The sequence below is a fragment of the Balaenoptera musculus genome, chromosome 7 (genome assembly GCF_009873245.2).
Source record: "Balaenoptera musculus isolate JJ_BM4_2016_0621 chromosome 7, mBalMus1.pri.v3, whole genome shotgun sequence".
NCBI lineage: Eukaryota > Metazoa > Chordata > Mammalia > Artiodactyla > Balaenopteridae > Balaenoptera > Balaenoptera musculus.
In genome coordinates, this window is record NC_045791.1 from 659552 (window position 1) to 687056 (window position 27505).

At 57.9% G+C, this 27505-nt stretch overlaps 3 protein-coding genes across 3 annotated transcripts in view; 1 reads left to right on the forward strand and 2 right to left on the reverse strand.

The window, feature by feature from the left end:
• Nucleotides 1–483: 483 nt before the first annotated feature.
• Nucleotides 484–2588, reverse strand: TMEM185B (transmembrane protein 185B). The gene has a single exon (XM_036858075.1). It carries the CDS (start codon nucleotides 2173–2175, stop codon nucleotides 1123–1125), a length of 1053 nt encoding a protein of 350 aa, XP_036713970.1. The 5' UTR covers nucleotides 2176–2588; the 3' UTR covers nucleotides 484–1122.
• A 501-nt stretch (nucleotides 2589–3089) lies between these two features.
• RALB (RAS like proto-oncogene B) overlaps nucleotides 3090–27505 on the forward strand; it is a 67672-nt gene continuing 43256 nt past the window's right edge. Inside the window, exons 1-2 of the mRNA XM_036858076.1 lie at nucleotides 3090–3410; nucleotides 8213–8309. Of these exons, the coding sequence (XP_036713971.1) occupies nucleotides 3254–3410; nucleotides 8213–8309 (254 nt within the window). The 5' untranslated portion in view covers nucleotides 3090–3253. The remainder of the gene's footprint in view (nucleotides 3411–8212; nucleotides 8310–27505) is intronic.
• On the reverse strand, nucleotides 13937–16983 carry LOC118898112 (translation initiation factor IF-2-like). Its single transcript, XM_036858073.1, has 2 exons — nucleotides 15843–16983; nucleotides 13937–15630 (listed from the first exon to the last, which is right to left on the reverse strand). Exons 1-2 carry the CDS (start codon nucleotides 16073–16075, stop codon nucleotides 14760–14762), a joined length of 1104 nt encoding a protein of 367 aa, XP_036713968.1. The 5' UTR covers nucleotides 16076–16983; the 3' UTR covers nucleotides 13937–14759.

Here is a 27505-nt window from a genome sequence, read left to right on the forward strand (position 1 = left end):
AGTTTGGACCTTAAAGTAATACTTGATCCTGCTGACCATGTCCGGTTAAGGCCGCTCTCTCCAGCTTTCCAATGACAAGCACAAACACCACTTTATATCAATGGCCAACTAATATTCTAAGATTCTTAGAAATGGACAAACCACCTGCTTCTTTTGGTTGTTCCTGAAGAGAAGAATTCAAGGTGCTAAATAAGTGTCACTTTAGGGTCTGGTACCACACTGGAGCATGTCACGTGTTCCCAAAGGATGGTGGCTCCTTCCAAGAGAGACCTCCAAGCTGCGCAGACGGAATCATCTAACACCTGAATATGAAGATCCTTGGGACTTTCAATCCCCATATTCACGCCCAGAATTTTAATAAGACCCCATGCCAGGTACATATTCATGTTTTAAGCAATCTTTAACAACATCTGCAGTAGACATCTCTCTTCACATATAAACTTAAAAAAATACTTTAACATAATACACCGTACTGCACAGAACTAGAATTCAACACATTACAGTGCTAAAACAGTCATATAAATATCATATATGGATGGATTCACTGCATTAGAAAAATTCACCTATTAGGCTGTTAAAGACCAGTATCGGCAAAGCCCAAAGAAAAACCATTCTAACAGTAGCAACACTAAAAATAACAACTATGAGGCTTATATGCAAGTGGTGGGAAAGAGAATGCTTTACATTTGCTACTATGTCACAACAGGCACAATCTGAAATACAATTTTACATTAGCAGTGTATAAAAATACTTTTCAAAACAATACTTTTGATAGGTATAGTACCACTTTAAAATCCCCAGCTGTGTAGTCACTCCATCTGAGGACCTGCCTGAACAACCCTATTCACTGCTCGCGGCTGGCTCACGACACCAGCCTGGAGAACAAGCGCGTCACAGAGGCGCACCACGCACACACAGCTGCACAGTAAAATAGCCTCCTACGTCTCTGGTGAGTGCTGATGAGTCACTGATAGGCAGCAACCTCAAACAAGGCATGAAATGATGTTTGGAGCCTGTTTTCAGTTCCAGGTTTGGCATGCATGAGCAAAGAGGTCAAAGGAAGGTGGATTTTGTGTGTATATGGTTTCTCTTCCACTTGTGGACACGCCCCAGAAGACGAGTTTAATCTGGCATATCAATACTTAACTTGGGGGGTGGGGGAACATATTTCCCAGGGCTCTGGGTTATCACCACCCTGGCCTTCTTTCCAAACATCGGAGCGATTTTAGGCGCTTCTGACGCCGATGTTTCTTCAGCATCTTCATTATCTTCATGATGTAAATCATAGGAAATGTTCCCATATTCTCTTAAAAATGGGAAAATTTCGAGCAGAAACTGACAGAAATCTCTGCGAATACCAAACCACCAGTGGTTGCCCCCTTTCCGCCTAAAAGTTGTGGCCATCAACGTGATTAGCGAAAGCCAAAGGGGGACGAATATGGAGATGAAGGAGAACGCGTTGTGGCCGTCCAGCCTGTGCACCAGCAGAACCTCGAAGGTGAGCAGGGGCACCACGATCGTTATCCAGCTGATGGCCATGGTCACGTGTGTTCTTCGCTGCTCGGCAACCACATCCAGGGAGCGCAGAAACAGGAGGGACCAGACGATGTAATACAGGACCACCAGGCAGAGGAACGACATGAGGATCCAGAGCGGCACAAACACCACCAGCCACGGCCAGTGGATGATCCGGTCCAGCCTCAGGGCGATGAAGATGAACTGCAGGATGTTGACGGAGCACAGGATCTCCAGCTCCAGGGACCGGTCGTGTCGGAAGCCCCACACGCAGGCGGCCACGGACACGGGGGACACGAAGAAGAGCGGCATGAAGACCAGCAGCCAGAAGTGGGTCCCCCGCTCCACCCTGTCGCAGACCAGGACCTCGAACATGAGCAGCAGCAGATGGATGCCCACGGCGATCAGCATGGCCTTGAACTCCACGCAGGCCTCCCCCTCCGTGCGGTAGCGCGGGTTCCGCGCCCAGACGCCCGCGCCCACCGAGGCGCCCGCGAGGACCAGGAGCTTCCACAGCCAGATGGGGGCGAACACGGCCCAGCAGCTCCACTGGATGACGCCGTCCAGGCGGAGGGGCAGCAGCACGGAGAAGAGCAGCAGGCAGGCGTAGATGAGGAACTTACTCGGGTTGAAGTCCTGGAACAGGCCCCTGGGGTTCATGGCGAGGCCGCTGCCCGCTCCCCGGCGGGCGCCGCGTCTGCGCCGTTCCCGGCTCGCCGCCTCCCCCGCCGGCCCGCGACGGTTCTCGGCGGGCAGCAGCCGGGAACCCGCCGGGAGCAGCTTCCGGCCCGCGGCGCCGAGGAGCCGGAACACGTGCGCGCGCGGTCACGTGGCTCGGCCGGAAGCGCGTTGGGCGGGGCGTGCGCGCCCGCCCGCCGTCCCCCGGTGCCCCGCGGGGTTGGCCGGCGCGGAGTCGGCGAGCGGGGTCCTCTGTCCGCCCCGCTGCCCGCCTTCACTCCGTACCCATTTGCAAAGCAGCTACTGCGTGTGGTGCCGGGAGGGTCGGGGCGGGCGACTCGGGCCGGGTGCCCGGCGCGCTGCTGACGCCGCGGCCGGCCCGTTGGCAGCGAGCGGGCCGCGACCTCGGGCGGACGCTTCCTGGCGGCGCCGGGAGCAGGGAGGTGGGAGTGACCTCACATCCTCCGGGCCGGGCCAGGGGCGGGGCCGGGCCAGGGGCGGGGCCGAGGAGCGGTGGGCGCGGCCTGCCGCGGGTGCCGCACCCTCGCCCGCTGCTGACCCAGAGGCTCCTGCCCCCGCGGGGGAGGCTCGGCGCCGGGCGAGCGGAGGCGGGGAACGGTGTGGGCGAGAGGCCGGGCGCGCGTGGGGGTTTGCGAGCGGGGGAGTGGGTGCCGTGACTGAAAGCGCTGGGCGGGCGCGCGCACGTGAGGGGGCGGGTCTGTGCCTGTGCCGGGGCGGGGGGCCCCGTGTGTGCGATCTGCGCCCGGGGCGGGTTGCGGGGCTGTGCTTGGAACGGACGGCTTCCGGGGCCGGGCTCCACCTGGCGGGGCGCCGGCAGTCGTCGGGCTGCCTGTGCGGTGGCCGAGGCAGAGTGCCGGGGCCGTCTCACCCCAAAGGTGGAGGGTGGGTGCCGGGAGGGCGCTAGACGCCGCAGGGCCCCGCGGCTGAGTTCGGGGCAGCGGCTGCTTCCCGGAAGCCCCGGCCACCCGGCAGCCTAGGAGCAGAATGGAGATTCCGATTCAGGCTCTCACCTTTAAGTCCCTGATACTCATTTTGACGTATGTGGCCCAGCTGCAGTCTGACTCTCGCAGAACGCTGTCGGGACAAGGGCTTTGCGGCCGGAGATCAAGAAATCTGGCTTCCAGACCCTGCCAGCCAGCCGCTGAGAAACCTGGGCGCGTTCGCCCCGTGCTGTCTTGGCCTCAGGGTCCTGGCTGGTGAGTCGGGGGCCGGCCGGGTGGTCTCCAGGGGCCAGCAGCGCCGCAGCTCTCCCGCTCCCCAGCCGGGCAGGCGCTGGAGGCCCCCTGCCTTCTCCAGGCTCCCGTGCAGAGCCCTGCCCTCCAGCCCCCCTGCCATCTGCCAGCACAGTGCTGGGCTCCGACGGGGAGGCCGCCAGGGGGACGCAACAAGGAAGGGGTTCCCGAGAGACAGGTGGGGGCCACGGTCCAGTCTCGGGAGCTGGCTTCCCCCAGTCGGCATCCACATGGTGTTGGTGAGGCCCGGTGCGGGGGTGGACAGTCCCAGCCCTCGGAGCTCTCCCAAAGCTTCGCCACCCTCACCTCAGCCGGGGCAGTCGGGGCGGCCTCGGGGGCGGGACTCCCGGCCGAGTGAGCCCTGCCAGGCCTCAGGGTTCAGCCCCAATCTCAGACACATGTCTTCAGGGCCCCTAATTTGTGAGGAACCCCTTGGGAGTCATTGCGGGGAGACCGTTAGCTGAGTGGGGTGCCAGCCTCTCACCCTCAACCCCTTCCTTCTATCCTGAGTCGCTCTAACCTGTTTGTCTTGCATCTTGGATTTTCTTTTACTATTCCCTTTCAGAAAGGGATTTGTCAGCTAAAACAAAATTTTAAATTCCAAACCCCTCTACCAACCCAACTATGAAGTGGGCTAATAGAAGCACTTGGGACTGTTTTGAGGATGAGATGAATCAATACATGGAAAACACTTTGCATTTAAAGACACGTGAGATATCAGTGCTACCACAGTGGGGAAAGCAAAGCTTCCAGAGGGGAGGGGCCGGCTGGCAACTCCACAGGGAGATGGCGGCCAGCCCGGTCCCCTGGACCCTGTGGGGACAGGCAGGAACCCTGTGCCAGATGACCTCAGGGCCTTTGCTGCCAGCGTTGCGGCAGAGATGGGAGTTTGGAGGGTGTTTTCTCCTCTGCAGCTGCTCAGGACAGGCGTCTCGTTCTCCTCATCCAGGAGGGGAATCTTGCGATGGCCCCTCACCATCTGATGTGTCCTTGCTGCCCCCCTCCTGAGAGAGGTCGGAGCCTGCTTCCAGGTTTGAGGTGGAGCCACAGGGAAAGGGCTGCTGTCTGCCGCCCCCTTAGCCGGCTTTCCTGGGCCCCCAGGCCTGGACCCTCTGTTCTGTACATGGACCCCTCTCCTTTGCTGTTTTCCCTAATGTGGTCAGTCTCTCGGGGACCTGCTCTTGTCCTTTTTTTTTTTTTGGCCGTGCCACGAGGCGTGCTGGATCCTAGTTCCCTGACCAGGGATCGAACCCAGGCCCCCTGCAGTGGAAGCACGGAGTCCTAACCACTGGACCACCAGGGAATTCTCTGCCCTTGTCTTCATGTTGACCGTTAAAGCTAACAGATTGTTTGCTCTGTGCCAGGTGCTGACGACCCAGCCACCCGTGAGGCTGGCACACACCCCAGAGCGTAAAGGCTTTCATTTACAGAGCGCGTGTGTGTGTGTGTCCGTGCCCGGGTCCCCCAGTGCAGGCCTGCCGTGCTGAGTCAGCGTGGGGGCCCGAGATGTGTCCGCATCCCACCACCTCCCCCCTGCTCAGCATCCTCAGCTGGCCTGGGAGGCCGCCCCGAGCCTGCTCTGGCCCCCCTGTGGTCCCCTGCCAGCCTCCCGCCCTTCCGCGGAGTGTGCCGTGCTGCTCTCTCAGTCCTCAGGGCTGGCCCGCTGCCCCAGCCCCCTCCCTCCTGGCCCCCCAAGACCCAGGGCTTCAGGCCCGGGACAAGCTTCTCAACCCCTGCTGGACTGAGACCCTCCGCTGACCTCCCTTCACATCGGGGCCTTGGTTCCTGGGGGACTCCGTTCACTGGATTGAGTCTGTGTGCCCATCTTTCTGCTCCTGAGATTGGAGTTTGGACCCCTGGCCAGCACTTAGGTCATAGCGAGTGCTTACGGAGTGCTGGTGAGTGACTGAGTGAGCTCATTTGCGCCTGCTCAGGACGGGGTTTCTCTGGCCCGGGATCAGCTCTGAGCACGCGGGGCCGGGAGCCAGGCCCAGTCCCCAGGCCAGCATCGCGGGCCCTGTGCCATCCCCTCCCGGGCCAGGGCCAGCTGACTTCAGAGAACTCACGTATTCGCTCTCAGTTTCCAGTTGTGGCCGGCACAGCTTGCTGCAAACATCGCAGCTTCCAACAGTGCCTGTGGGTGGGGAGTCTGGGCGTTGGGCGCTCAGCGGGTTCCCTGCTTGAGTCTCACAGGCCGGAATCGAGGGCTGCGGTCCCTTCTGGAGGCTCTGGTGGGAATCGGCCTCCAGGTTCATTTAGCTTCTCTGAGTTCAGTCCCCTGGAATTGTGGGACTGAGGTTCCCACTCTCTTGCTAGCCGTCAGCTGAGGATGGCTCTCAGCCACCTGCATTCCTGGTCGGTGACCCCTTCACAGCCACCGACGTTGGGTTGAGTCTTCCCACTGTTGAATCTCTCCGGCTTAGCCTCCTGCGGCCTCTCTGCTGCCTGCCTTTTCTGTTTTTAAGGACTCGTGTGATTGCGTTGGGCCCAGCTAGATGGTCAGTCCCCCTGCCCCGACCCTGAGCAGCTAGGACTAGGGCAGGAGTCTGGGTGGGACCACGGTCCCCTGGCCCCAGGAGGCAGGATCCCCCCGCTGAATGTCCTCCAAGTAGGTGGCTGGGGCAGCGGGGTGACTTGGACAGAGAGCCCAGGGACATCTTCCCTTTCAGGCCCGTTTGGATTTGCTTACATTGGCTTCTTCACAAGGAGGCCGCAGCCCACCTGGCCCTTCGTGTCACCCTCGGCGCCCCAGTGCCCCTTGTCCCCCATCCCCCAGGCTAGCGTGCAAATCCTGGCGCTGATGTCCCCAAGCTCCGTGACCTTGGCAAGCAGCCCAGCCTCCGGCCCCCATCTGTGACATGGAGATAACCTCACAAAATTGTGAGCGTAAACCAAACAATGTGCTCACTGATCCTGCCCCGTGGGCGGCTGTCGTTTCTGTCTTGGCCGTAAAGGAGGCGTCCCTGCTTCGGGAAGCCTGTCCACCCTGCCGTGCAGTCAGTCCCGGGGCTCACAGCACTCTCCTTGCTCGCCCGGCTGTCCCTGGCACCCGCTGCATCTCCCAAGGGCAGGGCCCCGTCTTTCATGTCCGTATCCGCAGTTTCTAGCACAGGCCTGTACACAGTAAACGTGTCCAGGAAAGAACAGGCGGGCAGGAAGGACGCAGCTGACGCGGCATCTTTTCCACGTGCTGAGCAGCGGGCCAGAACAGCTTGTGAGCCCAGAGGTGCTGGCTTTGCAAGGAGGAGTCTGGGCTCCCACGAGGACGCCCTGGAGCAGCCCAGCCCCTCGTACCTGCGCCGGGCTCAGTATTTCAAAGCTCTGTGTCACCTGAAGCTCGTGTGGTGGCAGAGGTGCGACTCTCATTTCACAGGTGGGGAAACTAGACGCGACCACAGTCTTCTGCTGAACTTGCGGCTGCAGACTTTCTTCTGAGCCCTGCTGTTGGCCCGGCTGGTAGCTCGGCCTGTGCGGTAGCTCAGTCCGGTGAGAATGGCCCCGCTGAAGACCCAGACTCTGGTTGGGACCCCTGGAGACTTAGGCTCACGTTTTAGCAGCTTTTCCTCAACTAGTGTATTCATTTAAGAAATACGTATCGAGCATCTGCCCCGTGCCCTGGGCCCCGTCCTGACATGGGATACAGCATTGCTCAGCTCCGACCACTTCTCCCATGCAGGTCCCTTCCCAGTTCAGGAGTCACCTCCTCCAAGAAGCCCTCCCTGACCAGCCCCTCCTTAACGTACATCACCCTGTTCTGTTTCTCCTGTTTCCTATATGGTCACTAAATACATGCTCACTTTAGGAACATCCAGAAAATGAAGAGTTGTTTAGAGAGAGAGAAAACTCTGGTCTTACTTCACTACCTACAGAAAATCCATATTAACATTTTAGTGTAGTTCTTTCCAGGTGGTCACCTCTGCAAAGACATGTCATTATCCACATGCCATTTTATTCTGCTTTTTGGTTTAACACGAATTCTGTGACTCACTTATTTGCATGTCTCTGGATCATGCACCGAACAATTGATGGTGTCTTAACAGGCGCCGTCAGCCTGTGTTGAAACCCAGCTCTTCCAAAGGGGTCCTGTTTGCTTCTGACGGTCACCTGGGGGCACTGCCAACTCCAGAAGACTTTGCATTAAATTTCAAATAAATTCGGTTACAGCATTTGCTCGAGGTGTTTTCAGACCACGTCTGTAGCGCAAACTCAGACTCCAGCCTGCGTGAGTCCTGGCTTGTTCTTGGTGTGTTCCCTCCCCACACCCGGGGCTGAGGTCGACACGCCATTTCCGTCTGACAGGGCTGTTTATCATTCCCCTTCCGTGCAGGGAATAGCCCCTTGGAGTCCCAGCTTTACTTACATGCCTCGTACTAGCTACCCCATCCTGGGAATTCTTTTTCCTTCGTGGTGCATGAGACAGCGATGTGTCTTATAATCAACGGTGTCTTCAGTGTGATGAAATACCGTAAAGAGAAACGTGTCTCAGATTCCCGTAAACACGTCTTTATGAGCATCTATTTAACGGCTGCACATTACCTCCCAGGGTTGCCTGCCGTCCTCGCTGTGTCTTGGCGTAATTTCTGTTCTTTTCTGTGGTCTTTCTTACTCCACACAGCTTCCTCTGCACTCAGATGATTTCTTTTGGGTAATTCCTGGAAATCGAATTGCCAGACTGAAGAAATGAATATTCCAAAGACCCTTAACACATAAAGTCTAGTGTTTTTGGAGGCTGATGTTTTTTTCTTTCTTCTGTGTCATCTTTGCAGAAACAGAGTTGGTGCGAATCTGCCTATACTGGCAGCAGCTGGCCGAGTGCTTTTGGGCTGGGAAACTCCACAAAGGTGAAGAATTAACGTTAACGAGGTAAAAAGGCCGAAATCAAAGGTAGACTCAGGTGTCGGGCTGCATAAGATTGAACGTCAACTGAAAACTAGGACTGGCTTGGACATGCCTGTGTGCGGTCAGTGGTTAACTGGGGTCAATCACAGTGACCTCCAAATGTTAGGAACCCATAAACTGAGCCCCGGGATAATTTAATTTGAGGCATCCGAATAGAGTTAAACCTTATTTATTTATTTTTGGCTGCGTTGGGTCTTTGTCGCTGCTTGTGGGCTTTCTCTAGTTGTGGCAAGTGGGGGCTACTCTTCGTTGTGGTGCACAGGCTTCTCATTGCGGTGGCTTCTCTTGTTGTGGAGCACGGGCTCTAGGCGCACGGGCTTCAGTAGTTGCGGCATGCAGGCTCAGTAGTTGTGGCGCACGGGCTTAGTTGCTCCGCGGCATGTGGGATCTTCCCAGACCAGGGCTCGAACCTGTGTCCCCTGCATTGGCAGGCGGATTCTTAACCACTGTGCCACCAGGGAAGTCCCAGGACTTACACTTTATTAATTCAAACTTTTTTGTGTGGTTGTGGGTAGAAGCTTCCTGAATGATGGAATGTTCAACAAATGGTAGGCCGCTCAAGCATCCACCGTTTGTACTTAAATTGGCACCACCAGGACTTCCCTGGTGTCCAGTGGTTAAGACTGCGCTCCCAGTGCAGGGGACCTGGGGTTGATCCCTGGTCCAGGAACTAGATCCCACATGCCGCAACTAAGGAGCCCGCATGCTGCAACTAAGACCCGGTGCAACCAGAATAAAAATAAATAAATGTTTAAATAAATAAATCGGCACACCTCGGTGTCTTCAACAGTTTGCACGTGTCGTCTGAGCGTTCTTCTTCAGTCTCATGTACGCTATTAATTTACTCGGCCAAAGAGTCCTCTGTGGTGCTGAGATAATCCTCACTCCTGCTCTCACCTGGATTTGTCGTAAATTGCGGGCTGGTGTGTCGTGGATGGATGCTGTCTTTACTGGGGCAGAAACAAGACTGTCAAATTTGGGTCACAATTTCACCCTGGGTGCCTCTCATTCTTTCACTGACTGGTGTGAAGTAGCAAACGATAATAAACAAACAAACCAGTAAATACAAGAAATGCCTCTGCCTGTCCTTCAGAGCCAGGCCCTGCAGTCACCCCAAGAACCGTAGGGGGCTCCTGCCTTTAGAAAGCTGTCAGTCTGGCGTGTGGGGCACAGGGGGACACGGGGTCACCAGGTGTGGTGTCCCTACTGCACAGCTTCAGTGGCTTCTCGTTTCTCAGGACCAAAGCCAAGCGCCCGCCCTGCCCTTCAAGGCCTGGTGGACCAGCCTCCGCCAGTCTCTCTGGCCTCATCTGACCGCTTGGCCCGCGGCTGCCTCCGGGGCGTCGTGGGCTTGAGTGCCTGCGCAGATGCCTGCCCGGGGGACGTGGCACTGAGCCTGGCCCCGCACACGAGCTTCAGGCCGTCCGCGCGTCCCCCCGCTGTGGTCGCCTCTGGGACTGGTACATGCCAGGCCTGTGGCCTTGGCCCCAAGGACTGCTGACTCCATCATACAGGCAGAGGGCACAGACACGGCACACTGAGCCGCCCAGAGAGCCGTCCAGTGGCCCTCGGGCTGAAAGGGACTAAAAGTCAGCTGAAAACGAGAGGAAAAGAAGCACTGGGAGTACGCCGTAGGGTGAAGATTGGGAGATGGGGGCAGGAGGCTGGAACAGAGCCTGGAACTAGACCGATGCTGAGACGCCCCTGCGGCGGTGATCCCCAAACTTCCTGGCACCAGGGACCGGTTTCGTGGAAGACAGTTTTTCCATGGTGAGGGGGGCACGGGTGGTTCAGGCAGTGATGCGAGCCATGGGGAGCGATGGGGAGCGGCAAGTGAAGCTTCGCCCTCCCACCCGCCCGCCACTCACCGCCTGCTGTGCCGCCCGGCTGCTAACAGGCCATGGATAGGTACTGGTCTGCGGCCCGGAGGTCGGGGACCCCCCACCCCGGGGTATTTCAGGTGAGTCATGGAAGGGACCGCCTGGATTCAAATCCCAGCTCTGTCATTTAACCAGATGACCCAGCGCCTGTGAGGCTCGGTTTTCTCCTCTGTGAGATGGGGATGGTAATGTTGGCCTCATGGGATGGAGGTGGGATGACAGAGGTGTAGGGCTGGCACATCCGGTCGATGACCAGTATCTGTACACACTCCCCTACTTCCTCTCTCACTTAAAGGAGAACTTCAGTTCTGTTAGTTAAATAACTAACCCAGATGACTGGCAACTAAGTCACTTCTCCACCCTGGGCCCAGGTCTGCTTTACCAGTTAAGGGGCCAGGGCAGGACAGAAGTCTTCAAATTCAGGTCCCAACGCAGCACTGCTGGCTAAAGAGGCAGTTACCTGGACCTCAACCCAGACTCCCCAGGTCAGAGTCCTTGGGGGTAGCACCTGGAACCCAAACTTTTTTAAAGCTCCCCGGATGATTCCAGCCAGCAGCAGGCTCTCAGAACCCTCAGCCCAACGGACCCTGAAACGCCGTCTTAGCCCTGAGGGTCTGTGTTTCTCTTCCCACCAAATGCCCCGTGCCGCCTCTGTGGGGGTCTGGCGTCCGTGCATCTGGTCCAGAGTTCACCTCCTGCTTTCATCAGAGATGGGACGGTTCCCCTGCTGCTGACTCAGGTGATGAGACCCCAGGCGGGACCACTAAGTCTAGGACTAAATCTGTAGCCCCGCCCAGTGCCCGGCCCTGGAGGTGGTTCGAGGAGAGGAAACAGCCAACCTCTGAGCCCGGGGCTGCTTTCTCACCACGAGATATCTGAATCTAAACGGAAAATATACATCTTTAAGGCTGGAGATGCATTACAGAATCAGAACCGAGACCAAGCAATCCCTTCCTTCTCGTGTAGCAAAGAAAATGAAATTCTGCAGAGCTCTTGCTGGTCTTAGATTTTTCTCTTTTCAGACCCTAAAAATTACTTACCGTCGCTGAGGTTCGTTCCAAGTTGCCCCTAACAGCTGTAAACTTCCCGGCTTTATCTAGGGAGCCCTCAGGGCGGTGAATTACTGTTCACGTAATGAATTCCTATTGCAAATCCAGCATTAGCAGATTTCCCCCATGAAGACAGATAATTTCTTGAACTCCAAGTGCTTTTATGGAGCAGGGGGTTGAGGGAAAGAGGTTTTACCTTACAGTCTCTAAGTGGATGATTTAAAAAAGCTCAGTAAAATGGTTTTACTGGCCATCAGGGCCACCACAACAGATGTATCCGCAAAGGAAACGCCATCAATTACACGGTTGGGGTGCTGGGGTGTGTGCGGAGCGGAGGTACGAAGAACACCTGGGATGTTTTTTTTTAATTAACAAAAAATATGAACGCATTTGGAAGTAAATAGAAGGCCCAGTTTTCCCCTTTTGGGCTGAGAGGGTCTTCGGGAGCGAGAGGCAGGAAAACAGTTTTCACTGTTAAATATGATAACGATGACCATGGCAGTGACAGAGTAAGAAGAACTGAGGTTTATTCGCATGGGGAGTGGGGGTGCCCACATTCCGGGCGGACACTGACCGAGTGTCTGACCGAGGCCCCGGCCGGGCTGTGCACCCGGGGTCCCTGCCCTTCGCTGCCCTGTCTGCACAGTAGCGCAGGGGGAAGACGGAGCGCCGTCCACGCTAGTGCTAAGTCGGACACACAGCCAGGAAAAGCCCAGAGGGTTTCTGCCAAACAGCTGGTGAGAAGTTGGTTGTTTGTTTGTTTTTCTTTCCTGCCATTTTATTACAGTGAAGTTTAACAGCAGAGAAAAGTCACATGACCTTGGTGGATCGAGAAGTTGGCTTTAAAGAATCATTTCCTAAATAATCAGTTTCTCACCATTAAAAAAAAGTATGTTTTGACCTCGGGCGAATACAGAGGGCTGTGGATGAGAACCTCTTTTCTGACATAATAATACAGGCAGTGCCGGGGGGTGGGATTTTGGAAAGATGCTGGGAGGGGTCCTTGCCCCTCCCCCAGGGCCCCGGGTACTGGGAGGTCATGGCTGCCAGGAGCAGCGAGTTGGGTGAGGTTAGTGGCCGGGCAGGCACGGAGAGCTGGTTTTTCTCCTTTTCTTGTGAGCTTGGTCAGAACGTGAAATTCCCGTGTCTGTCCTGGGTAGCGCAGATCCAAGCAGCAGACTGCCGGCTTCCCGTGAGCGAGGTTCTGCAGCGGCTGCTGCATTGTCCCCATCTTCCAGTGGAGAAGTCTGGATGGAATCACCCCTTCGTTTCCACCTGAACACGGGGACCAGAGGAGGTGGGGCGGGGAGAACAGGGCCTCAGACCCGGGCTGGGCCGGCCTCTCAGCACACGGAGCAGGCCTTGGCATCAAGCTGCGTCTCCTCCTCCCGGAAAGCAAACACCCTCAGCAGGGCTGGCGAAGGGCACGGTCTGGGGCCCTGCTTCTTCCAGCTCCTCGGCCCGCCGTTGTGTGGTCCCTGCGCTTGTCCCGCCCCGCCCCGTCTGCTGGCCCGGCTGCTTCCAGGCCTAGTGCCCTTGGGGCAGCTTCTCTCTGGGGGGTAGCGCTGTGAGCCTAAGGCTGGGTTTTCTGTGGGGCGGCCCTGGTCCGCATCCCGCCTTTGCTGCTCACTGGCTGCAAGACCTCAGGCACGCATCTCGGTCATCGCACCTCTGTTCTCTGTACTGTTAGATGGGGCGATGCTAGGACCCAGGAGGGCAGCTGTGGGACTGGCGGAGGGCAGGCTCGCGAAGCGCTGGGCCAGTCCTGGCGTGTGGGAAGCCATGCCAAGGACTGTCGGCCGCCCTTCTGGTTAGAAAGCAGTCGTGCCGTCTTCAGCCTCCATCCACGGATTCCCTTGGACAGAGTCCGGGGCGCGCTGGCTGCCGGCTGCAATGCTTCCACTCCAGTCTGATCCCTTTCTCTCTTGGATTAGAAAGAGGTCTTGTAGAAGCCGTGTGCTGACCTCTGTCAAGGTCAGCATTTTGTATGCAGCTTTGGAGAAGGGAGTGGGATTTTATTGCCTCTTTGGTGGGAAAAATTACGTATTGTTTGGGTCCGTGCTAAACCCTGACGCCGTTGTGCGATGGGGACACTTCTGCAGCGGTGGATCCACCAGGGGGGCGGTGTGGGTGTGTGCGTGTGCTCACGCGCGGGGTTATCTTTTGTCCTCAGAGCCAGGACCCCATCTCTAGGTGGCATTGGAGAGGGTGGGGGGCCGGGGGGCCCATGTCCCCACCCCTAAGGCTGGATTCAAGCTTTTGTTTTTTTTAATTTATTTTATTGAAGTGTAGTTGATTTACAGTGTCATGTTAATTTCTGCTACACAGCAAAGTGATTCAGTTATACATATATATACATTCTTTTTCATGTTCTTTTCCATGATGGTTTATCACAGAATATTGAATAAAGTTCCCTGTGCTCTACAGGAGCCCCTTGTTGTTCATCCATTCTATAGATGACAATTTGCATCTGCTGACCCCAAACTCCCACTCCATCCCTCCCCTGCCCCCTGACCCTTGGCAACCACAGGTCTGTTCTCTGTGTCTGTGAGTCTGTTTCTGTTTCGTAGATAAGTTCATTTGTGTCGTATTTTAGATTCCGCATATAAGTGATATCATATGGTGTTTGTCTTTCTCTGTCTGACTTACTTCACTTAGTATGATCATCTCTAGGTCCATACATGTTGCTGCAAATGGCGTTATTTCATTTTTTTTTATGGCTGAGTAGTATTCTCAAGCTTTTATTTTGTCTGAACCCCTCATTTGGACGCAGCTGGGTTCCTCTCTTAAATAAATCAAAGTGAACACGTACATGGCCTGTATGGTGAGCCGGGACACTTGCAGGCTGGGGAGCAGGTAGGATCGTCGTCCGCATCCGGACCCCCGAGGGTCCCGAGGCTCAGGGCGGACAGGACTTGCTCAGCTCAGACGCTGGGGCAGCAGGGCCAGTGGGCACAGGTGGGCCAGCTCCAGAGTCTCGGTGCACAGCCTCCTTCCGCCCAGTGAGGAGAAAGTAGCGTTTGCTGAGCGCCTACTACGTTCCAAGCGTGATGTAGGAAAACGTGGCTAAAATCCCTGAGGCATTCCTTCCTCCCAGGAAGAGGGGCGGATGGGCAGCAGGCGGCTCTGCCCCCCTGGGCCTGACTCTGCCAGCCTGGAGCCGACGGGACGAGGCACTGTCGGGGCGGCGGGGCCATCGCAGGAGGAGGGCAGAGCCGCGGGCAGCCTCGGCTCTCCCTGCAGGCAGACAACCCGGAACACAGCTGCGGGGCTGGCTGGGTGCCCGCCCGTCCCATAGGGCCTCCCTGAGCGTGGAAGCTGTCAGCCCGGCCCCCAGGGCTGCTCGCCCAGGCTCATCACACAGGTGGGCACAGCCCAGGTGCCTGACGGTTCCGGCTTCAGGGTCACGGCCTCGCCACCGGAGCCCCCGTGGGACACCCAGGAGCTCTGACTCGGCACTTTGGGTTGCAGAATCCCACAAGCAGTTAATGTGGGCTGGTGGAGAAATCCGTCTGCCGGTGGTTTGGCCAAACCTCCGATCTCTTGTGAGACGGAAGGTGCAGGGCATGCGCTGGGGCTACGGCTTGGGGCTGCCGCCACCAAGGGGGACAGGGACCCCTTCTCCCCGCCGCCGTGCCCGCCTGCCAAGTGCGGTGGGTGAAGCCAGGCTGGGGCTCTCCCGGCAGCTGTGCCTCCCCCGTAAGTGCCCCCAGTCCCGCTTTTCTCGCGCACCGAGCGACAGCGCCCTGCACCCCCAGGCAGTTCCTTGGCTGCCGCATCACATGGTCAAGGTGAGGGCCGAGGTGCCGCCCGCCGGACGCAGAGCCGGGAGCCTGGGCGGGCCCTGCGGGGCGGAGGCGGGGTGCCCTTGCTGCCCGGCCTCCTTGCGGCCTCAGGGCCTGGGGCTGTCCTCTGAAAGCTCTGGGACAAGCACAGGGAGGCTGACTTGCGGGATCCCAGATCGTAACGGGGGCCTCTGTGTCGGGAGCTCGTCTCCTGCGGGTGGGTTGGCGCCCTTCCTCGCTCGCTGGGCAGACGGTCCCTGTTTCCCCGTCACCCTCCGCGTGCTCCCCGGCTGCGGGGCTTCCGGGCATCGGCGGGAGTGGGGTGTGTGGCGAGCTTGCGAGGCCGGAGCTGGGGGCAGCTCGTGGGTGTGATCTCGCGGGGGTGGGGGGTGGGGGGGGACAGCGGTGAGCGGTCCTGAAGCGAGATCTGCGCTCCCCAGGAGTTGGAGCTGGGCGGCTGGGATGAAAACCAGGAATCCTAGCCGAGTCCGCCCGGGGCCGGAGGCTCGGAGCACCATGGCCCTGGCTCCTTCCCCCGTTTGAAAGCAAGAGTGTTTCAAGGAGGCAAAATCTGCAGAAACAGGTACAAAGTTTCTTATTAGAGACACAGCACAGCTATGGGAGAGCTCCACGCAGAGAAGCAGTTTATTAATTTGAGGCAGAAGCAGGGCGGAAATACACACCCAGAGAGAAAGGTGTGGGCGTCCTCTCTGCTGGGGAGGAGCTCAGGAAGGGGGCGATTTAAGTCCCTTCTGTAGGACAGGCCTTCTGGCCTTTGTTTACCTTTGGCCAGTTATCTCATTTCTTTTCTCACACCTGACTGGTCCCAGGAACCTCCCCACGTGCGTGAGCAACTTTTTGCTGCGAGGGATCCCGGCGCAGAGGCCTGTGGGTGCATGTGCACACTTATTACGGGGTGGGGCCCGGGTGGGGCTCCTCCCTCTTGACCCCCAAGGGGCCTTCGTGCGCGCGTGCAGGCAGGACGTTTTCCTTGACCTCAGGAGCAGGCGCCTCATCTCTCTACTTCAGCGGAGCTCAGCTTCTGCCACCAGCTTTGTCCTTGGAGCGCGTGGGTGAGACCCGAGCTTCAGCGTTGCTCCCCGTGACAAACCCCCGGTGTCCGGCCCAGGGGCCCATCCATCTCCTACCTCAGGCGGGTCTCAGAGAAAGAGGCCACCGGGCCCCGCCGTTGCCCTGGCACGTGCCCGGGTGCAGGTGGGCGCCCCCCACACACACCTCGAAGGAACCCTGACCCCAGTCACAGCCCAGGGCAGAGGCTGAGGGAAGCTGAATCAAGGGGTCCCGAGCCTGGGCCCCCTGGAGGGGCAGAGGTGGGTCGGGGAAGGGTGGTGACGGTGGCTTTGCTCCACAGTCATCTCTGCGGGCTGAGATTCCGGGGTCTCTCCCGCTGGCCCCGCAGCCTCCCGGGCAGGGCTTTCCACGTCGGGGTGTCAGCGAGGGCGGCCCGTCCCTGAAACGCCACCTCCTGCTGGTCCGATGCTGTCCGCGGCCCCAGGCTTCTTCCCGCCGCCCCCGGCCTCCGCGCTGCTGGACTCCGCTGCGTGCAGCCCGCTTCCTCCGCGAGACGGCCCCTCTCAGCCTTGCCGCCCCTCCGGGGCTCCCCCCGCCCCGGGCCTTTGTTTCTCTCAGCCCCGGCCCCTGTCCTTCTCTCTCACCCTCCTTCGTGTTGCCAGAACGCTCTTCGTTTCTGCTAGCCCGGTTCTCCACAGCCCCGAGTCCGGGGACGCATCTGGCCGCCTGCCTCACTCTGCCGTGCCGACTCTTTGCCCTGCAGTCGTCTGGAATCCTCTCTTCCTCCAGGGCCTCGGTTCCTTCCCTGCAAGATGGATGGGACAGTACCACGTCGGGGATTTGTCGTGAAGATTGTCTGCCATGACCTGCTCTTGTCCTTTCCTGGAAGGCAGCTGGGGGGTGGAGTTTGACGGAGGCGTAGACAGCGGGGAGCTCCGGGGGAGGGGCGCGAAGACTGGGGGAGCCGCAGGGCGTTCGTTTCTCGGGGGAGGCTGCCGGCCTGGGCCTGGCTGGGAGGCAGGGAGGTCACGGAAGGGGTCACGGGGTCAAGGCCAGGCCTTGAATTGTGTGTGGAGGGGCTGGGGGGTGGGGGGCGCCCCAGGGGAGGCTTCGGCGGAGACCCTGGCCCAGGCCTCCCTGCCGCCCATCCTGGAATAAGAGGTGGAGAACTTGGACGCGCTCCGCGGAGATGTCTTGCGCGCGGCCTGGGTAAGGAAGATGGAGGGTCCTTCCTCAGGACCCCAGCCTTCCTTCCCCGGTGCCCTCCCGCTTCCTCGGGTTGGACTCCAGTTCTACGCCGACACCCTGTCTGTCTGTCTGTCTGTCGGTCCGTCTGTCTGCCGGGCGCCGGCTCCTTTCTGGACTTCGCTCTTCCGCTCCGTTTCCCTCCGCTGCTCCCTCAGCTTCAAGTGAGCAGAGCTTTGAGCACCAGCCACGTGGGGCCGAGCGGAGGGGGCACAGCCGGCCTCGCCTTCCCCGGCCCCCCTCCCTGTGCCCCACGAGGGCGCCACTAGCGTGTGGTCGCCACGTCGTTGTGCGATGAATGCTTATCGAGTGCCGGCATCTCCGGGTGTTCAGTCGGCGCCCAATGATGTCACCCCCCCCCCCCTATAGTTTAGATGCCAGGATTTGAGGTCGGGGGCAGGAGCGACAAGCCGTGGAGGAGGTGACCGACTCTACCCTGTCAGGTTATCTGTCCGCGTCTCAGCGCATTCCAGGAGGTCACATGCTGATGGGCGTGTGGCCCAGGTGACCTGTGACTGTAAAGGTTCGGGGCGGGAGGGACCACAGGAGACGCCGTGCCTCTGTTCCACGTTCTGAAATGTGCTGGCCCCCTTCTGAAATGGTTCACTTGTCTTATCACTGAGCTTGGCAGCCACTGGGGAATTTCTGGAGGGAGGAGGGGACCCTGGAAGGAAACCGCCCTTGGACCCATTGTTTCCTTAGAAGCCCAAACACAAAGAAAGGATGGAGTGGAGGTGGAGCTGCAGAGGGGCTTGTTTTTTCCCTTCAGATCCAGCCAGCCCCAGTCGGAAAAGGAAGGCTGTTATCCTTTTAGTCCAGTGCTTTGTTTCCTCTCCAGAGGGTCTGCATGTAGGTGGGATTTTGGCAGCTGGGGACGGGGGTGGGAGGAGGGGAGTGTCTGCGTGAAATCATGGCCTGCAGGTGGGTGCAGCGAGCGGGACCCAGGTTGTCCTGCCGGGCTGCACGGCGCCCCTGGGATTCAGGTGTTAGCCTTCTCGCGTGGGAGGAGAAGCTCAGAGAGGTGAGGGGGCTTGCCCGGGGTCACACAGCAGGTGGCGATGGGGCGTCCCCGTTGGTGGGAGAAGCAGCGGGGTACACACAGGCCTGCCCTCCGCAGTCTCGCTGTGCATCGTCCCAGGCCTTCCCTCCGTCAGCGCGTCCCACGCCCACATGCCAGCCTCTGGTGGTGCCTTCTACTGTGTGTGCCACGGGGTCGGTGAGGGGCGGCCTCCAGGCATCAAGTGCGAGTGCTGGGGACTTTGGGAGACGGTGTCCTCACGGTGGGGTTCCCGGCCGCCACCGAGCCTGCCTCTGGGTGGGGCAGTGGGAGCCCAGCTCCAGGGGGAGAGGGACGGCCTCTCCTGGGGACCAGGAACAGGAGCGGAGCCAGTGCTGGCAGCTGGCTGGGCAGCGCGGCCGTGGGACCCTGACCCCGACAGTCACCGGGCGGTTCGTCCTTGGCCCTGTGGGGCTGGCGGGGAGAACCCGCGCCCCCTGCCTGCCCTCTGACCCCACCCCCAGAGGGCCTATCCTGAGCCTGCCCGAGAGGGTGGACTGAGGTGGCCCCAGCTGTAAATAATCCCCGGGGGCCACAGGCTCACGGTCCCCCGCAGGGAGAGAAACAGCCCGTTTGCCTCCCCGGGACCCAGAGGACCAGGGGAGGAAGCTCGGGACAGAATCGCGGGTCTGATACCTACGATTTGCCTGCGGGGAGCGGGGTCCAGAAGCAAGGGGACGGCCACCTCACAGCCCTAAGGATGGCTGCTATGAAAAAGCAGAAAATAAGTGTGGATGTGGATGTGAAGAGATTGGAACCCTTGCCCACTGTTGGTGGGAATGTAAAATGGTGCAGCCACTGCGGAAAACAGTGTGGAGGGCCCTCGAGAAGTTAAGAATAGAACGACTATATGATTGCAGTTCCACTTCTGGGTATATACCCTCAAGATTTGAAAGCAGGATCTCAAAGAGATATTTGCATGCCCATGTCCATAGCAGCATTATCCACAAGAGCCAAAAGGTGAAAGCACCCCCAAGTGTCCACTGATGGGTGAATGGATGACCAAAATGTTATGTGTATACATATATATGACACATGCTATATGGATGAACCTTCAGGACGTTAAGTGACGTGAAACGAGCCAGTCACAAAAAGACAGATACTGTATGATTCCATTTATACAAGGCCCCTAGAGTAGTCAGATCCTTAGGGGCAGAAAGCAGAAGGGTGGTTGCCAGGGGCGGGCGGGGAGGGGGCCTGGGGAGTTACTGTTTAATGGGGACAGAGTTTCAGTTTTGCAAGATGAAAAGAGTTCAGAGATGGCGGGTGGTGATGGCTGCACAAGGATGTGAATGTGCTCACTGCCACTGAACCGGGCACTTGAAAATGGTTGAGATGGTGAATTTTATGTTGTGTATTTTACCACAGTTTAAAAAATAATAATAAATGAATTCAAAGCAAAACAAAGTCAAGGAAAACGGATGTGAACCAAAGGGCCCGTGCAGGCCAGGTTGGCGTCGCATTATTTAATCCCCAGCATCCTGCGTGAGCTGACTTTCTCCTGCAGGCGAGAACGCTGAGGCTCACGGCCTCCCCGGCGGTCCAGCGGTCGAGACTCCGCGCTTCCACTGCAGGGGGCGCGGGTTCCATCCCTGGTTGGGGAGCTAAGACCCCACGTGCCGCACGGCGCGGCCAAATACTTAGAAAACTGAGGCTCAGAGCCATGACACAGCTTGCCCGAGGGCCCTCGGCCAGGCTATGGCAGGCCGGGATTTAAGTCATCTTTGTGTTCCGGGTGAGAGCTGCTCCACTGTGTCATGCTGGATTGTAGCGTCCGGCACTTGGTCTGCTGGGGCTCCTCATACCCCCAGGACAGCAGAAGAGAACGTGTACTTGGTGGTGAAAATGTGTGCACAGATTAGAGAGGCCTGAGTCATGGGGAGGCTTCTTAGAGGAGGGGGTGGGATTGGATAAGGCCTGGAGGGGCACCTCCTCCCCCATCTCCCCACCAGGGGTAGGGCTGCCACACACCATCTCATCTGAGCCCCGCTGTCGTTGCTGGGGGGACGCTCTCATGCCTTGGGGGGGGGGTCCCTCTGTCTGGGCCGGCCACTCTGGCCTCCCTTCTGGGCAAGCCCTGCAGCTGGGGCTTTGACAACGTTGGTGGGTGTGGGCCACTGATATTTGCCCACCCAGAGATCCCTGGGCTTGGGCAGGGTTGTCAGATTTTGCAAATAAAAATACAAGAGGCCCAACTGAATCTGAATTTCAGGTCATCAGTGAATAATCTGTAGTATAAATATGCCCTCAGTGTTGCAGCTGTAGTCGATGTGGCCACCTTAGTAGTCTTGGCCTTTGTCCACTGAGGGAGGTGCTCTGGGTGTTCCAGGTCAGGGACCTGCCGGCACTGGTCATCAAGCCCAGGGCCCAGCCTGTCACAGCTCTGCTGAGACATACGTGGTGGCCTTGGGTCAAGCCGCTACCCAGTGTGAGTTGACCAGGCTGACAGCAGGGGCCCTAATCACCAGGTGTGAGTAAGATGGGCCGTGTGCTTGACCTGCTCTGTGTGCCACACGGAGCCTGCAGTGGGAGACTGGTGCTGTCAGCACGTTGGGGGCCTGTGCTCCCAACCTGGCACGCTGGTCCCTGCATGTGCCTTCCCCGCCTCCTGCTGTACCAGTACCTCCAGTCACAGCCCTCTGGCCGCCACATACCTTCTCCTGTGTGTCTACCACCTCACATCGGCCTCACCACGCGTCTCCAGTTCAGTGAATGCCACTGCCTTGTCCTGGAGCCTCCTAATCCTATTCTTCCAACCATTCCCTCATCCATCCACCCACCCACCCATGCATGCATGCATCCACCCATCCATCCATCCACCCACCCACCCATGCATGCATCCATCCACCCACCAATGCATGCATCCACCCATCCATTCATCCATCCATTCATCCATCCACCCACCCACCCATGCATGCATGCATCCATCCATCATCCATCCACCCACCCACCCACGCATGCATGCATCCAACCATCCATTCATCCACCCACCCACCCACCCATGCACGCATCCACCCACCCACCCACCCATGCATGCACGCATCCATCCATCATCCATCCACCCACCCACCCATGCATGCATCCACCCACCCGCCCATGCATGCGTCCACCCACCCACCCACCCATGCATGCATCCACCCATCCATTCATCCATCCATCCATCCGTCCATCCACCCACCCACCCATGCACGCATGCATCCATCCACCCACCCACCGATGCATGCATGCATCCACCCACCCACCCACTCATGCATGCATCCACCCACCCACGCATGCATCCACCCACGCATGCATGCACACACCCATGCATGCACCCACCCACCCATGCATGCATGTGTCCATCCACTCACCCACCCATGCATGCATCCACCCATCCATTCATCCATCCATCCATCCATCCACCCACCCACTTGTGCATGCATGCATCCATCCACCCATGCATGCATGCGTCCACCCACCCACCCATGCATGCATCCACCCATCCATTCATCCATCCATCCATCCATCCACCCACCCACCCATGCACGCATCCACCCATCCATCAGTCCATCCGTCCGTTAATTAACAAGTATTGAGGCTTACTATGGGTCAAACACTGTAGCAGGCACTTTGCATAACATCTCAGCTGTAGGAGGGATTAAAGGAATTAATATTTAAATGTGAGTGGCTGATGACAGTCATCAGATATGAACAAAAGGACCCAGTCTCCTGTGTTTCAGCAATAGGTCATCTGGGGAGAGATTCTCTAGCCTCGCTCTTTATTTTATTTTAAAATATTTATTTATTTACCTGCGCCGGGTCTTAGTTGCAGCATGCGGGATCTAGTTCCCTGACCAGCGATTGAACCCAGGCCCCCTGCGTTGGGAGCGTGGAGCCTTAACCACTGGACCACCAGGGAAGTCCCTAGCCTCGCCCTTTAGATGGCAGCCACTCCTCCAGGGAAACTCCTGGAGAAGGCTTAGGCTGTGATGAGATGGGAGCAGGAACACGGGGTGGGGCAGGAGTCTGAGGGGCCTCCAGAGCAGGGAGCTGAGCTGGCGCTGCCAAAGGCGTGGCCTCCGCCCTGTCCGGGTGCCCATCGGGAGGGGTAGAGTACAGGACCTGAGGAGCACTCTTCCCTGACAGCTGGTGCCTGGCAGAGACTTGAGACTCTCACAAGACAGAGAAGACCGAGGTCCAGAGAGGGGAGGTGACTTGTCCAAGGTCACACAGCCTTGCAGCCATGGGACTGGGATAAAGAGTGTGGACTCATCAGGCACACCTGGTTTGAGGCCTGGTCTGCCTCTCAACCTCACTGACCTACCTGTGAATAGGAAATCACACCTCCCTCTTGGACTGTGCGACATGAGACATGCTGAGACGCCACTGTAAACTGCTCGGCCTGGGATGTGGCGAGGTGAGGCTGGGGGATGGGGTGGACCCCAGTCTCAGCTGAGAGGCTCCCTGTGGCCTCAAACCCACCCCTGCGGCCTCCTGAGTCTGGGCCTCGTCTCCTACCTGTGTGAGGTGTGGGCAGGCAGGTGCGGCCGAGGTGCAGAGGGCAGGAAGCTGGCCTCCGGCCGGCTGGCCCTTGCCCTCAGACTGTGGGCCTGTGCAGCCCCCTGGGGCCCGCCTTGCTTCCTGCGGTTTCCAGCCCTGAGTGTCACGCTGGATGTGCCACCTGCGAGGGCTGTGGAAGGAGGTCGCCACCCCATCCTTCTGGGGCTTTCCCAGCGGGGACCCGGCCTCCGTGGGAACCTGCAGCTTTCCCAGCCCTGGGGGCCACGCTCACCTCATTGCCGCTTTAACCTTGTTCCTGTCTACCCAGCTTCTTCTTCGCTGTTGTAAAGAATTAAAACTCGACAGAAAAATGGATTTCGGGGAGGGAATCGTTCCCCAGCCCCCATCCCAGAGATGTGCATTTTCATGTTTTAGTGGTCTTGCTGCTGGAGGAGGGACTAGGGGCTGGGGGGCGGGGCTGACTTTACTGATGGTAGTTTTCCTTTCCTTCCAAAGTGGGGTCCCCTGGCTCAGGGGTCCCTTATCTCCCACCGGCCACCCCACATTCCTCAGCCCTCTGACCCCTTAGCCTGCCCTGCTCTCTGGAGCGGACGCAGGGAAGAGATGGGCTGTCCATAAAAAAAGAAAAGCACAGTATAGAAAAAGGGCTGCTCACGAGAATCACGGAGCAGGGGAGGGGCAGAGTGACAGTGGCTGCGGGGCGGGGCAACCCAGCCGCTGGAAGGGGGCGGGGCAACCCAGCCGCTGGAGGGGGCGGGGCAGGGGCGGAGGTGCAGCCCCCCATCTCCCAGCAGCAGGCAGGTGGGGAATGAGGCCTGGGGCGCCTGGTCCGTGCTGGGCGGCCCCCAGGAATGCTCTGGCTGCCCTAGGCCAAGAGCAGAGCCAGTTCAAGGCCAAGCTCCGGCCGAGCTTGACCTCGGGCTCTCCGCCTCGGGCCTCTGTGCCCAGGGGCCTCATCTAGAGAGTGAGGAAGAGCCTCGGCCTGGGCTGCGCGGGGGCGGGAGAGAGCAGAGGCCAGTGGCCGCAGCACACCCAGCTCCTGGGGAGGAACTTTCTCGGCCCCTTCTGGGTTCTCCCGGCTGGCCTAAGAATTAACTAGACGCAGGGCAGATTTGCAGGGGAAGTCGACTGTAATTAGGTACGTACAGGGGCTCCCTAAGAACATGGGCCCAGCACAAGTCACGCAGGTGAGGCTTACACGCCATCCAGGAGGAGAATGGGTGGGGTTGGCCTTCAAAGGGGACGAAGGCAATTTACAGGAGGATGAAAGAAGCAAGTGACCAAATGTTTGATAAACAGATGTTTGCTGGGCTGTGCAGGGACATTGGGACACGGAGGTGCTCTGTGATCACACGGGCCTTGCTAATTTCCCCCATCGACCACCCCTCACTCATGTTATTATATTATGGTTTTCCGCAGTGATAGTTCTTCTTCCTGGAACAGGCCCTCCATTTAAATTCTTTAGGCGGTTAGTTAGGGGTAGGGTCGAACTCTTTTGGGCCTTGATTGTTTTTAGCTCAAAATAATGTGCAAGCCAAAGAGACACATTTTGGGGTGGCAAAGTTCTCTCCCCTACACAGCCAGCACCACTTCTTTCCTCATCCCTCCTCCTAGCTCAAGTTTTTGTGTCCCCGTGTCCTTTGTGTCTGTCCGTCTGTCCACCTAGCTGCCCAGAGCTAGGCTCCGTGGGTCTCATGCATCTGCAGCTCAGGAGCACGGCTCGGCTGGGAGAGAGGAGGAGTGTCTTCCTGCTGTTAGAGGGGGCTGGCTTCCTGGGAGACCATGGCTAGTATTTCATGTTGGAGAGAGCTCAGCACAGAATCCAGACCCTCGGATCTCATTTTATCTCACCCTCGAGGGCTTTGCCGCTGTCACCCTGCAGGACTTTTGCTCTGGTTACCTGGAGGTCAGCACTGGATCTTGGTGGTGGTTACTGTGGAACCACGGAGCGTGTGTGTCCCCAGAGTGGGAAGGGGAGAGGGTGAGCTGGCACGTGGTGGGTTTAGCCATAATGATGAAGACTTATTACTTAATGACAAGACAGACTTGCCCTCATTTCTGGGGGACAACTCTTGGTAAGCTATGATGGCAGAAAGACAAGTGCAGCTGATTCAAGAATTCAAAATAGCAAGGAATCATTGTTTTCTAACGTGCGTCCCAAGTGGATTCGCCTCTTGGAAGAGGAAAGCTCCTCCACCTAATTACGGGGCTTCTGCAGAGCAATTGCTGGAATGTCGTCTGGTTAGTTCCTGCTGCCTGGCTAGGTCTGTAGAGACCACATAGGAAGGTGGTAAGGGCGAGAGAGAAGCTCTTGATAAAACAGTCTTTTTCAGTGACAGTAACTAAACTGAACACCAAAGGCAAGGTTTTGAACACGTTTAGGAATAAGTAAGCACCAGGGGCTTTTGCTGGTAGCTGCCAGCGGAAAGGCTGCAAGGAAGGGGAGGCTTGGGGCTGTTTCCCAGGCTTTGGAGGAGGCTTCCAAGTGAGAACTCAGGAGTCGGAACCTTTTCCCTGGGAGGGATAAGTCACTCCATGCTACTTGTGTGAACGAAAGATCTCTGGTCCTCCCCTAAATACTTCCCCTGGCCTAAGACTTCAGGTTTTAGTTTTGGACGATGAAAATCTTTTTTTTTTTCTTTTTGGCCTCGCCATGCAGCATGCGGGATCTTAGCACCCCGACCGGGGATCGAACCCGTGTCCCCTGCATTGGAAGCGCAGAGTCTTAACCACTGGACCGCCAGGGAAGTCCTGCACTGAGCCGTCTTTAGTCATTTACTCCTGTGTGTGCATGAGCCCGTGAGACCCATTCCTGAGAACAGGAAGCGCAGGGCACTGAGGGCTGGGGAAACACAGAGCAGAAAGGTGACTGGAGCACTGGAGGTGCGCCCCGTCTAGTCTCGCTGTTTACAGTAGATTCTCCCCGCCGTCGGTAGGAAAGAATGGCTTTTTTCCGTCTATAGATCGGTGGCCCCCCTCTTTTTTCTAATCGAGGCGGTCACCAAGTATCAAATGCCCACAGGGACGTCGGAGCTTGTCAGACTCTTTCTAGTAATACCACCTAAGGCTGTTCTGGCTGATGTTCTAGGAAATTGGCCAGCTCTCTGCTCCACACCCTCCCCCGTTCCGCCTGGCTTTTGAGCACCCGTCTCCCTGGAGTCAGGGCACCTCTGGGGGTCCCGACGTCCAGCCTTGCCTCTGCTTCCTCTGGCATTTGGCAGGAGGACCTTCTGTTTAGTCTTCAGTGCTTTTGCTCCCCTCCTTCTGCAAATCTCCCCGAACCTCCTGAGGGCAGATTTCCCTTCCAGCCTCTGGCCCTGCGGACCCCACTTTGCTTGGACCCCCGGAACAGCCTTCTCAGCTCCACGCCCACACCCGCCCCTTACAGCTCGACCTCCACACGAGAGCGAGAGTGGTGTTTCTAAAACCTAAATCAAAGCCTGTCAGCCTGCAGACTTGAACCTCCTCAGTGGCTTCCTGTCACACTTGGAATACATTCCAATCTCCTCACCCTAACCTAGGGGCCCCCAGTGATCCAGATCCCACCTCCCTCTGCACCCTCTGGGGTCTCACCCGCCCGCCCCGCCCACGGCGCTCCATCCACGCCTCCCGTCTGCTGTCGAGAGGACCAAGTTTTTCTCTGCGGCTTCTTCCTCTGCTCGGAAGGTTCTCTCCTTCCCCTCACTCCCAACCTTTCCTGACACTGATTCCTTTGCGTCCTTCAGGTCCTAGCTTAAATGTCGCCTCCTGAGAAAGACTTTTTTTAAAAAAAAATTTTTAATTGGGGCATAGTTGCTTTACAATGTTGGGTTGGTTTCTGCTGTACACGAAGTGAATCAGCTATGTGTACACACATCCCCTCCCTCTTGGACCTCCCTCCCATCCCCCGTCCCCATCCCACCCATCTAAGTCGTCACAGAGCACGGAGCTGAGCGCCCTGTGCTGTACCGCAGGTTCCCACTAGCTCTCTGTTTTGCACATGGTAGTGTGTATATGAAGAGAGACCTTTTTTTGACCACCCAGTCTGAGGTCATCGGGAGTTCTCCGGTTGCTTGTCCGTCTACTGGTTCTCTCGTCTGAGTCGTCCGCCACCGCATCCCCAGCTTGGTACACGTTAGGGCCTGGCGTCAGTCAGAGGAGGCGAAGCTCTGCAGCCGGAACAAACAACTCCCGAATCTTAGCGCCTTCAAACCACGAACGTTTGTGTCTCAGCCACGGTCAGTGTCCATCTCAGGTTGGCGGGGGCGGGGGTGAGAGGCGCTGGGCTCACTGCAGGCGCCGGGGCCGACGGCGTGGCCACCCTCCCAAACATTCCTAGCAGCCGTGCCACCGAGAAGGGTCTCGCACTGACACTCTCCTGCCCCCAAATGACTACATGTCCCTTCCGCTTCCAGCTCATTGGGTAGAACTAGTCACATCGCCTCACTCAAGCACAGGGAGCTGAGAAGCTCAGGCCCCGCCAGTGCCCTGGAGAGAGAAGTGGAAATACTTGTCAGACAGCGCTCTGGACCCAGTTGATAGTTTTGAAAGAGGGAGCATCTAGAATGCTTTTTCTACAGCTGCAGTGGGTGACAGTGACCATACAGGGGCCTGCTGGGGATCTCATATCCCT

Excerpts from the sequence above, each read along its gene's own strand:
- LOC118898112 (XM_036858073.1), bottom strand. The coding sequence starts at position 16,075 with ATGAGGCGCCTGCTCCTGAGGTCAAGGAAAACGTCCTGCCTGCACGCG. Across the intron at positions 15,631-15,842 it reads AATGAGATAACTGGCCAAAG|ATTTTGCCTCCTTGAAACAC; the intron begins GTAAACAAAGGC and ends CTGTTTCTGCAG.
- TMEM185B (XM_036858075.1), bottom strand. The coding sequence starts at position 2,175 with ATGAACCCCAGGGGCCTGTTCCAGGACTTCAACCCGAGTAAGTTCCTC.